The 13,719-nt window shown below is 43.8% G+C and overlaps 1 protein-coding gene across 6 annotated transcripts in view; it reads left to right on the top strand.

Moving 5' to 3' along the window:
- Positions 1-13,719, top strand: part of ERBB4 (erb-b2 receptor tyrosine kinase 4) — a 971,255-nt gene that overhangs the window by 913,987 nt on the left and 43,549 nt on the right. For all 6 annotated transcript variants that reach the window (XM_043525750.1, XM_037912404.2, XM_043525751.1 and 3 more), the window contains 2 exons: positions 6,292-6,447; positions 13,383-13,458. In XM_043525750.1, the coding sequence (XP_043381685.1) occupies positions 6,292-6,447; positions 13,383-13,458 (232 nt within the window). The remainder of the gene's footprint in view (positions 1-6,291; positions 6,448-13,382; positions 13,459-13,719) is intronic.

Below are 13,719 nucleotides of genomic sequence, written 5' to 3'. Positions count from 1 at the left end.
CTCTCAGCAAATTTGCGGATGATACTAAACTGGGAGGAGTGGTAGATACGCTGGAGGGGAGGGATAGGATACAGAAGGACCTAGACAAATTGGAGGATTGGGCCAAAAGAAATCTGATGAGGTTCAATAAGGATAAGTGCAGGGTCCTGCACTTAGGATGGAAGAACCCAATGCACCGCTACAGACTAGGGACCGAATGGCTAGGCAGCAGTTCTGCGGAAAAGGACCTAGGGGTGACAGTGGACGAGAAGCTGGATATGAGTCAGCAGTGTGCCCTTGTTGCCAAGAAGGCCAATGGCATTTTGGGATGTATAAGTAGGGGCATAGCGAGCAGATCGAGGGACGTGATCGTTCCCCTCTATTCGACACTGGTGAGGCCTCATCTGGAGTACTGTGTCCAGTTTTGGGCCCCACACTACAAGAAGGATGTGGATAAATTGGAGAGAGTCCAGCGAAGGGCAACAAAAATGATTAGGGGTCTAGAGCACATGACTTATGAGGAGAGGCTGAGGGAGCTGGGATTGTTTAGTCTGCAGAAGAGAAGAATGAGGGGGGATTTGATAGCTGCTTTCAACTACCTGAAAGGGGGTTCCAAAGAGGATGGCTCTAGACTGTTCTCAATGGTAGCAGATGACAGAACGAGGAGTAATGGTCTCAAGTTGCAATGGGGGAGGTTTAGATTGGATATTAGGAAAAACTTTTTCACTAAGAGGGTGGTGAAACACTGGAATGCGTTACCTAGGGAGGTGGTAGAATCTCCTTCCTTACAGGTTTTTAAGGTCAGGCTTGACAAAGCCCTGGCTGGGATGATTTAACTGGGACTTGGTCCTGCTTTGAGCAGGGGGTTGGACTAGATGACCTTCTGGGGTCCCTTCCAACCCTGATATTCTATGATTCTATGATTCTATGATTCAGGTAAACCTCTCATTTGAAGTTATTATTTGGAGTTTTGCCCAAATAAGGACTTAAGGAGTGATCCCATGGTGGTGGAGGTTTGGATGCTTTTCCTCTAGTTCACAAAATTAAGGCCATGTTGTAAGATGTGTAAGCGGAGAAGGGATTAAACAGGTGCATATGGAGTCCTCTGTTTTAGGGAACGTTGTTGTAGCAAAAATGTATAAGAAAGAAGATGAGTATGGGAAACTGCATGCAACTTGGAGGGAAGAGCACAGGTTGCAGGTTGCAGGAAGAGTTTAGAGGTTGCATTGGAAAGTGAGGTTGCAGTTGGAGCATCTCTGAAAATAATTCTCTTAATAATGAGCCAGTTCAGTTTCAGAAACACGGAGTCCTCTCAAGTTATTACCTAGCACAGGGTACACAAAACAACAAGAAATATATAAATTCACAGCCTTATCGGGATTTCATGAATTAAGGGTAACTTTTTAAGAGCATAAGAATGGCTATACTGTGTCACACCGGAGGTCCATCCTATCTTCCAACAGTGTCCAGAGACAGATGCTTCACAGGGAGTGAACAGAACAGGGTACTTTATTGAGTGATCCACCCCTGGTTGTCCAGCCCCAGCTTTTAGCAGTCAGAAATTTAGAGACACCCAGGGCATGGGGTTGCGTCCCTGACCATCTTGGTTAATGGCCATTGATGGACCTGTCCTCCATGAACTTATCTCATTCTGTTTTGAACCCAGTTACACTTTTGGCCTCCGCAGTTTCCCAAGGTAACTGTTCCACAAGGTGATACAGCAGTGCATAAAGTGCTTCCTTATGTTTGTTTTAAACCTGCTGCCTATTAATATCATTGGGTGGCCCCTGGTTCATGTGTTATGTGAAGGGGTAAATCACACTTCCTTATTCACTTTCCTCCATACCGTTCATGATTTTATAGACCTCTGTCATGTCTCTTCTCAGTCCTCTCTTTTCCAAGAAGAACATTCCCAGTCTTTTAAATCTCTCCTCATATGGAAGCTGTTCCATATCCCTAATAATTTTTGTTGCCTTTCTTTGTACTTTTTCCAATTATAATATAGCTTTTTTTAAGTGGGGCAACCAGAACAGCATGCAATATTCAATGTGTGGGCGTGCAATGGATTTATATAGTGGAATTATATTTTCTACCTTATTATCTAGCCCTTTCCTAATAGTTCCTAACATTTTCTTAGCTTTTTTGAGTGATTCAGCATATCTGAGTGATTCAGCATATGGATGTTTTCAGAGAACTATTCATAATGATGCCAAGATCTCTCTCTTGAGTGGTAACAGCTAATTTCGACCCCATCATTTTGTAATTGTAGTTGGGATTATTTTTTTTCAATTAGCATTACTTTGCATTTATCAACATTGAATTTCATCTGCCATTTTGTCGCCCAGTCACCCAGTTTTGGGAGATCCCTTTGTAACTCTTTGCCGTCTCCTTTGGATCTAACTATCTTGAGTAACTTAGTATCATCTGAAAACTTTGCCACCTCACTGTTTACTCTTTTTTCCAGATTATTCATGAATATGTTGAACAGCACTGGTCCCAGAACAGATCCTTGTGGGGTGCCGCTTTTAACCTCTCTCCACTGTGAAAATGGACCATTTTGTCCTATCTTTTAACCAATTACTGATCCGTGAGAGGACCTTCTCTCTTATCCAGTAACTGCTTACTTTGCTTAAGAGCCTTTAGTGAGGGACTGTGTCAAAGCTTTCTGAAAGTCCAAGTACACTATATCCACTGAATCCTCCTTGTACATATGTTTGATGACCCCCTCAAAGAATTCTAAATAGATTGGTGAGGCATGATTTCCCTTTTCAAAAGCTGTTTGACTGTTCCCCAGCATATTGTGTTCATCTATGCATCTGACAGTTCTGTTCTTGACTATGGTTTCAACTAATTTGCCTGGTACTGAAGGTAAGCTTACCAGCCTGTAATTGCTCGGATCAATCCTGGAGCATTTTATTAAAAATCGGCCTCACATGAGTTATCTGACAGTCATCTGATACAGAGGCTGATTTAAGTGATAGGTTTTCATATCACAGTTAATAGTTCTGCATTTTCATATTTTAGTTCCTTCAGAATTCTTGGGTGAATACTGTCTGACCCTGGTGACTTACTATTGTTTAATTTATCAGTCTGTTCTAAATCCTGTTCTATTGACACCTCAATCTGGGACAGTTCTTCATATTTGTAACCTAAAATGAATGGCTCAGATGTGGGAATCTCTCTCACGTTGTCTGCAGTGAAGAACAATGCAAAGAATTCATATAGCTTCTCTGCAACAACCTTGTCTTCCTTGAGTGCTCCTTCAGCACCTCGATCACCCCCTGTCCGCACCGATTGTTTACCAGACTTCCCTCTTCTGATATACTTTAAAAAATTCTATTAATTTTTGTGTCTTTTGCTAGTTGCTCTTCACATTCTTTTTTGGCCTTCCTCATTATACTTTTACACCTGACTTGCCAGAATTTATGCTCCTTTCTATTTTCCTCAATAGGATTTGACTTCCAATACTTAAAAGACATGTTTTTGTCTCTGACTGCCTCTTTTACTCCATTTAGCCATGGTGGCATTTTTTGGAACTCTTACTTTTTTTTTAAAAAAAAAGGGGTATACATTTAGTTTGAGTCTCTATTACGGTGTTTTTTAAAAGTTTCCATACTGCTTGCAGGCATATCACTCTCGTGACTGTTCCTTTTGATTTCCATTTCATTTCCTGTTTCCTTTTGATCTCCTCATTTTTGTGGTGTTCCGCTTTGTTATGTTAAATGTTACTGTGGTGGGTTTCTTTGGTATTTTCTCCCCTACAGGGATGTTCAATTTAATTACATTATGGTTGCTATAAGGTTAACCTCTTGGACCAAATCCTGTGCACCTCTTAGGACTAAATCCAGAATTGCCTCTCCCCTTGTGGGTTCCAGGACTAGCTGCTCCAAGAACCAGTCATTAATGGTGTCTAGAAATTTTATTCCCAATCTATAAGGGAAAGTTGAAATCCCCCATTATTATTGAGTTTTCTGTTTTCGTAACCTCTCCAGTCTCCCTGAGCACTTCACAATCACCATCACCATCCTGGTGAGGTGGTCAGTAGTATATTCCTACTGCTATACTCTTATTATTCAATCATAGAATTTCTATCCGCATAGATTCCATTGTATAATTTGTTTCATTTAAGATTTTTACTAAATTTGATTAGGTTTTTTTCACATCCAGTGCCATTCCCCCACCAGCGTGACCTACTCTGTCATTCCCATATATTTTTTATCCTGGTATTACCATGTTCCATGGATTATCATTGTTCCACCAAGTTTCTCTGATGCCTATTATATCAATATCCTCAGTTAATACCAGGCACTCAGGTTCATCCATCTTAATATTTAGACTTCTTGCATTTGTATACAAGCACTGTCAATATTTAGTTGTCTGCCTTCATGTTGAATGGGAATCTTTTTTCATTTAACTGTTTCTCTTCAGTTCCTACCTCTACTTTTATCAACTTCTATCCACTCCTCTTTACTAGGCGATAGAGTATGCCCTTTAATAAACTCTCCCCTAAGACATACATCTTTCCAAACCGGGTGCTCCTCTGCACCTGTCAGCTTTTATTGTTGCTGTTGATGCTGCTACTTCTGTATCCTGGAATGTCACTGGTACTGATCGATTGGATTGTTTTATACAGTATCACTTGATGGTTGGGTTCCAAGTGTTAGTACACAAGCTTGATCACGATACCATCTGAAGCAATCTGCCTTTTCATGACATGCTTGGTTCATAACTGTTTGCTCTGTGAGATTTATTTGTCTGTTTTTTCCACGGCTTTTGTTTTGATGTCAGAAACTCTTAATCCTTCAAAGTGTACAGTTCTGATGTTCAACCGCCGGCAGCATTGATTTGCAATTGGCATGAGAGAGTGCTTGCTTCGACTAAAAGTACCTTTTAAAAATAATTCTGTTTGCTGTATGCCATATAGTCCCCATGTCCCTGTCCAAACTCTCTTCATGTTGACTGCAGCAAAATATATTGCATTAAAAATAAAATAGAATTTATGCTGAGGCTCCCCCATGAGCCTTTCATAACCTTCTGTGTTGATTGCATTGAAACCGTCTTGTTAAAAGCGAAGTGTTATGGCTACTGGTTTCCTTTTCGCTGAAATACATTTCCAAGTGCCCCTTGGTGACTTCTGTCGAGGTGTCCCCTTTTTCTGTCAGCACAGGACTAGATTTGACCACATTAAATTGAATAGTACCTTAACCTAGACCCAGACCCGTAGATATCCATAGGGCTGGTTGTGTAGCACCACAGTGTAAGGGAATCAGAATCTGGCCCATTACACTGAGTAATGAGCTTACTTCAATCACTGACTGTGACTCTTCGAATTATCATTTTACATGATACTACAGCTTCCAATATTTTTTTTCTAAACTACTGTGTATGTTATAGAGTTGATATATTAAAAGTTACCGTAAGGGTAATTGCCAGGCATGTAATTTCATCTGCAGGTCCCTATAATGACTGCTAATGTCATAAATTCCTCTTTACGAAATTACAGGCTTGTAACCCTCTCAGGGCATCTTGCATTGTCCATATAAGTACTAAGGCTAAGCTTTGGTGGTGATCTCAGTGCCACAAAGCCTCATGTAAACTCACATGCTGATCGCAGGCGCTTAGTCTGTCATCAGACTAAGTAAATGATTAGGGCAGATGCAGACCAGACAATTTGGGCATGTGTTACCATATCTGTTAAGACACCTGGACGGCTTGTTAACAAAACTACTTGTAACAGAATGTATACGCTCATAAAAGACATTGACCATTGATCTTATATCCAATTATAATGCAAGAGGTAAAGTTTTAATGGGGTTGGAAAAGCAACTGGATTGCAGCCAGAGGAACACAGAGTTGTTTTCCCCATAATTCACTAAGAATATTGAAAATTTATATCCAGCTCAGAGGCTTTGGGTATAGAACAGGAGCATGTTCTTGTAATTAGCAAGCTGGATTGGGCGTCAGGAGATCCGGATTCAATTCCCAGCTCTGCCACAGACTCCTGTTGAGGCCTTGTGCAAATCACTTAATCTCTCTGTGCTTGAGGTTCCCTGTCTGCAAAATGGGGAGGATAATCCTTGCTTTCTCTATCTTGTCTATCTAGGTTGCAAGCTATTAGTGGTGAGGACTCTCTCACTATGTACAGTTCTTAGCATCCATGTGGCTCTGAGCTCTCAATACTATTTTATAATATAATAATAAGATAGTCTGTTTTTCAAGATATCATGGAAACAGGTTGCAAAAAGAGGGGGGGAAATATGAAAAATATTTAAGGGTTTATTTGACTTAAAAGAAATGTTTTGTGTCCCCCAGGGAATGATGTACCTGGAAGAGAGGAGACTGGTTCACCGGGACTTGGCAGCCCGGAATGTCTTGGTAAAATCACCAACCCATGTGAAGATCACTGACTTTGGCCTGGCCAGGCTCCTGGAAGGCGATGAGAAAGAGTACAACGCTGATGGAGGGAAGGTGGGTGCATTCACACCAGCAGTCCTGGCCTTGCTCTTTTGCAGGGGCCTTCATTCATTCCAGTGCAAAGCTCTTGTTCTCTCTATTCTGTCACTTGAAAAGGGTATAACTATTGGAGCGCGACCATGTACAGTATTAAAAGCAAACTTTGTAGATGAAGGCTGAGATTTTCAAAAAGAGAAACTGAACGTTAGGCTCCTGAATTCACATTTTGGTACAAGCCTCATTTTTCAAAAGTCCTGCGTGCACTAGAGCTGCCTTTGACCTCAGCGGGAGCTATGACTATGCACTCAGCACTCTGGGAAATCAGGGCCCAGTCCTGCAAGCTATTCCATTCTATTCAGTGGGACTCTGCAAGGTACAGGGCTTGGCCTAAGATGAGCAAAACTGAGCAAAACAGGATCGTGGCCGGGCTTTGTTCTTGTGTCTTCCATTTTGTGCTGCATTTCTACTGCAATGAAAACATCTGAAGTCAGTGCATTGCAGTTGTTCCAGTTTGTCATAGAATCATAGAATATCAGGGTTGGAAGGGACCTCAGGAGATCATCTAGTCCAACCCCCTGCTCAAAGCAGGACCAATCCCCAACTAAATCATCCCAGCCAGGGCTTTGTCAAGCCTGACCTTAAAAACCTCAAAGGAAGGAGATTCCATCACTTCCCTAGGTATCATTGTAGGCTATTGCCAGCATTGAGTAGTTTGCAGGCTACTTTTCCTAGACAGATCCAGCAGCCACAAGGGAAGGGGGCAGGAGATGTTTACTTGTTGCATATCCATTAAGGTTTTACATGTGGTTTCCAACAATCTGCCTGTTGGCTCACAGTAAAGGAACCTGCGCATGCTTTTCCCCAGTTCCTTATTGCAGTGCCAACATTTGCTCAAGACATCTCTGAAAGGATGCAAAACACTGGGGCATTCAGGAGATCTGCTGTGTGTAATTAAAACAGGCAGGTTTTAACCTTGACACCTGGGACACTTTCCTCTGTTGTTCCCATATTATTGCCCCTTGCACCGCCACAGGTTTAATTCCGTATCGTGTCTTACATAGACTCACCACGACAAGACTTGATAAAGGCACCCACATAGAGGCATCACAGTATTCAGGCGGTCCCAGACACAAGTTCCAAGTGGTTATCCCTTACGCATCTTTGGAATGCCTCACCAAAAATGCTCATCTTAACTTGCCTTAGTCTCTCCTCCAATCCCATAAAGTCCCTGGTGGGTCTATGTCTCTCCTCATCCCCTTTCCCAAATCCTTGGTCTCTCTGCTGCTTTACTTGTCCCCCTTCCCCCTCCCACCCCCCGCCCGTCATTTTCTCTGTTCGCTTATGCTGGTGGCTGACTAGAGACTGCTGCCATCCCCTGTTACTTCCTGGGGAGAGTGGCTGCCTTCCTACATAGAATCATAGAATCATAGAATATCAGGGTTGGAAGGGACCCCAGAAGGTCATCTAGTCCAACCCCCTGCTCAAAGCAGGACCAAGTCCCAGTTAAATCATCCCAGCCAGGGCTTTGTCAAGCCTGACCTTAAAAACCTGTAAGGAAGGAGATTCTACCACCTCCCTAGGTAACGCATTCCAGTGTTTCACCACCCTCTTAGTGAAAAAGTTTTTCCTAATATCCAATCTAAACCTCCCCCATTGCAACTTGAGACCATTACTCCTCGTTCTGTCATCTGCTACCATTGAGAACAGTCTAGAGCCATCCTCTTTGGAACCCCCTTTCAGGTAGTTGAAAGCAGCTATCAAATCTCCCCTCATTCTTCTCTTCTGCAGACTAAACAATCCCAGCTCCCTCAGCCTCTCCTCATAAGTCATGTGCTCTAGACCCCTAATCATTTTTGTAGCCCTTCGCTGGACTCTTTCCAATTTATCCACATCCTTCTTGTAGTGTGGGGCCCAAAACTGGACACAGTACTCCAGATGAGGCCTCACCAGTGTCGAATAGAGGGGAACGATCACGTCCCTCGATCTGCTCGCTATGCCCCTACTTATACATCCCAAAATGCCATTGGCCTTCTTGGCAACAAGGGCACACTGCTGACTCATATCCAGCTTCTCGTCCACTGTCACCCCTAGGTCCTTTTCCGCAGAACTGCTGCCTAGCCATTCGGTCCCTAGTCTGTAGCGGTGCATTGGGTTCTTCCGTCCTAAGTGCAGGACCCTGCACTTATCCTTATTGAACCTCATCAGATTTCTTTTGGCCCAATCCTCCAATTTGTCTAGGTCCTTCTGTATCCTATCCCTCCCCTCCAGCGTATCTACCACTCCTCCCAGTTTAGTATCATCCGCAAATTTGCTGAGAGTGCAATCCACACCATCCTCCAGATCATTTATGAAGATATTGAACAAAACCGGCCCCAGGACCGACCCCTGGGGCACTCCACTTGACACCGGCTGCCAACTAGACATGGAGCCATTGATCACTACCCGTTGAGCCCGACAATCTAGCCAGCTTTCTACCCACCTTATAGTGCATTCATCCAGCCCATACTTCCTTAACTTGCTGACAAGAATGCTGTGGGAGACCGTGTCAAAAGCTTTGCTAAAGTCAAGAAACAATACATCCACTGCTTTCCCTTCATCCACAGAACCAGTAATCTCATCATAAAAGGCGATTAGATTAGTCAGGCATGACCTTCCCTTGGTGAATCCATGCTGACTGTTCCTGATCACTTTCCTCTCCTCTAAGTGCTTCAGGATTGATTCTTTGAGGACCTGCTCCATGATTTTTCCAGGGACTGAGGTGAGGCTGACTGGCCTGTAGTTCCCAGGATCCTCCTTCTTCCCTTTTTTAAAGATGGGCACTACATTAGCCTTTTTCCAGTCATCCGGGACTTCCCCCGTTCGCCACGAGTTTTCAAAGATAATGGCCAAGGGCTCTGCAATCACAGCCGCCAATTCCTTCAGCACTCTCGGATGCAATTCGTCCGGCCCCATGGACTTGTGCACGTCCAGCTTTTCTAAATAGTCCCTAACCACCTCTATCTCTACAGAGGGCTGGCCATCTCTTCCCCATTTTGTGATGCCCAGCGCAGCAGTCTGGGAGCTGACCTTGTTAGTGAAAACAGAGGCAAAAAAAGCATTGAGTACATTAGCTTTTTCCACATCCTCTGTCACTAGGTTGCCTCCCTCATTCAGTAAGGGGCCCACACTTTCCTTGGCTTTCTTCTTGTTGCCAACATACCTGAAGAAACCCTTCTTGTTACTCTTGACATCTCTTGCTAGCTGCAGCTCCAGGTGCGATTTGGCCCTCCTGATATCTTTCCTACATGCCCGAGCAATATTTTTATACTCTTCCCTGGTCATATGTCCAACCTTCCACTTCTTGTAAGCTTCTTTTTTATGTTTAAGATCCGCTAGGATTTCACCATTAAGCCAAGCCGGTCGCCTGCCATATTTACTATTCTTTCGACTCATCGGGATGGTTTGTCCCTGTAACCTCAACAGGGATTCCTTGAAATACAGCCAGCTCTCCTGGACTCCCTTCCCCTTCATGTTAGTCCCCCAGGGGATCCTGGCCACCTGTTCCCTGAGGGAGTCGAAGTCTGCTTTCCTGAAGTCCAGGGTCCGTATCCTGCTGCTTACCTTCCTTCCCTGCGTCAGGATCCTGAACTCAACCAACTCATGGTCACTGCCTCCCAGATTCCCATCCACTTTTGCTTCCCCCACTAATTCTACCTGGTTTGTGAGCAGCAGGTCAAGAAAAGCGCCCCCCCTAGTTGGCTCCCCTAGCACTTGCACCAGGAAATTGTCCCCTACGCTTTCCAAAAACTTCCTGGATTGTCTATGCACCGCTGTATTGCTCTCCCAGCAGATATCAGGAAAATTAAAGTCACCCATGAGAATCAGGGCATGCGATCTAGTAGCTTCCGTGAGTTGCCGGAAGAAAGCCTCATCCACCTCATCCCCCTGGTCCGGTGGTCTATAGCAGACTCCCACCACTACATCACTCTTGTTGCACACACTTCTAAACTTAATCCAGAGACACTCAGGTTTTTCCACAGTTTCGTACCGGAGCTCTGAGCAGTCATACTGCTCCCTTACATACAGTGCTACTCCCCCACCTTTTCTGCCCTGCCTGTCCTTCCTAAACAGTTTATAACCATCCATGACTGTACTCCAGTCATGTGAGTTATCCCACCAAGTCTCTGTTACTCCAATCACGTCATAGTTCCTTGACATCACCAGGACCTCCAGTTCTCCCTGCTTGTTTCCAAGGCTTTGTGCATTTGTATATAAGCACTTGAGATAACCTGTTGATCGCCCCTCATTCCCAGTATGAGGCAGGAGCCCTCCCCTCACAGACATTCCTGCCTGTGCTTCCTCCCGGAATCCCGCTTTCCCACTTACCTCAGGGCTTTGGTCTCCGTCCCCCGGTGAACCTAGTTTAAAGCCCTCCTCACTAGGTTAGCCAGCCTGCTGGCAAAGATGCTCTTCCCTCTCTTCGTAAGATGGAGCCCGTCTCTGCCCAGCACTCCTCCTTCATGGAACACCATCCCATGGTCAAAGAATCCAAAGCCTTCTCTCCGACACCACCTGCGTAGCCATTCGTTGACTTCCACGATTCGACGGTCCCTACCCAGGCCTTTTCCTTCCACGGGGAGGATGGACGAGAACACCACTTGCGCCTCCAACTCCTTTATCCTTCTTCCCAGAGCCACGTAGTCCGCAGTGATCCGCTCAAGGTCATTCTTGGCAGTATCATTGGTGCCCACGTGGAGAAGCAGGAAGGGGTAGCGATCCGAGGGCTTGATGAGTCTCGGCAGTCTCTCCGTCACATCGCGAATCTTAGCCCCCTGCCCCATGTCCTGCTGCTGAGTCCAACTATGCCATGAATAGCAATTGTGGGGAGACAGGCAACAGGGATACAGCTGGTGGGGCAAGAAGCGTCAAAGGAACCAGCAGCAGGTCCGGGCGAAATTTTTTGATTAAAACTTTTTTTTTTTGGCGGGGGGGGGGGGGGGGTGCCGAAAAATGCAGATTCAGGTCAAACGAAACATTTCACTCATTCATGCAGAACTTGCCCAGGTGTTTCGGTAAAAAACAAAAAATCCAAAAATATCTCAACATTTCCGATTTTTATTCAAACGACTTTTCATTTTGAAATTTACTTCACTATTATTAAAATAAAACTTGAAAATTTTTTAAAAGCAACACAAAACATTTCACTTGGGGTCGAACGAAATGTTTCGTTCAACCCAAAAAGGAAGGGATTTTTTTTTTAACTTTTCCATTCACCAAATATATTTTTTTTAAATTGGGTCAAGTGGAAACCCATTTTTCCCTGAAAAATCGGTTATTTGCACAGCGATAGTCAGTGGTTGCTTTCCTGCTCCCCAGCACCGCAAGGACCTTCCAGCAATGAGGATAGAGATTTGGCAGCCTTCCCTGACTCCTCCAGTTCCTCTGATCTCCCCTCCAGTGCCCCCTCTGCCCCTTCTCCACCCATTCCTTCCCGTGAAGGACAAAGGCAGCCTGTAGATTCTTCCTGCAGCTCTTAGAGGGTGTCCTGGACTCATGGGTCCAAACACACTACAGGGGGCTGGGGTAGGATGTATGCACCAGAAATGCAATTGTTCTGCTTCTGAGAAGTATCGCTTCCCAACCCAGAAGTTGTTTGCATTTTAAAGCTTTACTGTAAGTTTGCTAAGGAGGGCTTAGGCAGCTGATGAATAATACAGCTCTGCTCCTGAAATTGTTCCTGTCTGGAAAAATCCTACAGAATGTAATAGACTTCTGCAGAAATTAAATAGGTCTCTATAGAACTCAGTATGATTTCCTTTCTGTCAAGGCATTAAACCAACCTATAGAATTTAATAGAGAATGATATCCCTGCCATAAATATAGAGATAACAGTTCTCTAATCAACTACATAGGGTATTTTCACAATGCCGACCTATTTACTGCTTTATCCAGCCATTAAGATTTTACCAGGGCACCTGCAGTTGTAGGTTTATTTGGTGGGGAGGGTTTCTTTTCAATGACATGCTCTATAGTTTCAAAAGAAGATGACCCTTATTTGGTAGGATATAGTGTATACCCTGAGGCTCTGCTCCTACAAGGCAATAGTCATGTCACACACTGCCCATTTGAAGTCAGTTGGTGTTTTGGATGCAAAGGGCTTGCAGGATTGGACCTTTTACACACACACACACACAAGTCCGGAAATGGAGAAGTTAAAATTCTCATCCCACTATTAACTCATTGTCTTGTAGCATTGTTGATGACTACGTAGGTTGTTATGTATCTGCACTAGTGAGTGGCCAGGCTGCCCGTGCTTTGGTTTTGCAAAACCTTGTCAAAATCAAAAGGGTTCCATTTTTTTCCAAACCACCTAAATTTTAAGGGTTCGGACACAATCATTCTACTGGCCAAACTGTTTTGATTTTATAATGTTAAATCCAGGGGTAACAAGGAACTGGTTGTTCCAATGTTTCTGAATCACCAAAGCTTGGGTGCGGTGAAGGGTTTCTAATAGAAGGTTCTGCTTATTTCTAACCTCAGTATATGCTGTGACCCAAAATCTGTTCTGTTCTCTTTCATTGAAGCTCTTTACACCATTCCCATTACTATGATAGCTGAGTGCCTGCTCTGCTTTTCATTACGTGTGTGCAAAATCACCAGGTCAGATTCTGTACCCCGAGCAACCCCACTGAAATCGAGACATGAAGAATTCCATGGGGTTGCACAGACTGTAAATCATTGCTACACTGTCTCTCTGAGGGCTCCTCGCATGTTAATGAGCACAGAATTTGGTCAAGTATTTATTTACTTTATTGTTGTGAGCCTTAATTTTTTAATTTTCTGACTTTGGGGGGTTTTAAATTAGTAACTGAGAGAGGGAGAGAGAACTGGATACCTGGGTTTAGGACCCATTCATATTATTTTATTCATTATTATTTTTTCTAACGTTCATGTATCTTTTTGCTCCCAAGATGCCGATTAAGTGGATGGCTCTGGAATGTATACACTACAGGAAATTCACCCATCAGAGCGATGTTTGGAGCTATGGTAAATCTTCCATGTGACTGTGCTTAAGAATTCATCGCTTGTGAAATACATAACGTTCTTTTATTGCGTCACTGATGTTTATTTATCAACCCGTATTTCCAAAAGGAGATAACTGTTACCTTGTGTTTCCTCTATTTTTTAAAAAAATACGTCTAAATTGCATTGTTACCTGTCTTCTGTGTTATTTCCCTGCTCACTAAAATGTTATTTCCCTGCTCACAATGTCCCTGCTGGGTGGCCTGCCAGAAGCTCTGGTTTGGT

Source organism: Chelonia mydas, chromosome 11, assembly GCF_015237465.2.
Source record: "Chelonia mydas isolate rCheMyd1 chromosome 11, rCheMyd1.pri.v2, whole genome shotgun sequence".
NCBI classification, from domain to species: Eukaryota; Metazoa; Chordata; order Testudines; family Cheloniidae; genus Chelonia; species Chelonia mydas.
The sequence above is the reverse complement of the archived record's forward strand: the minus strand, read 5'-3'. Positions and strand labels throughout refer to the sequence as shown.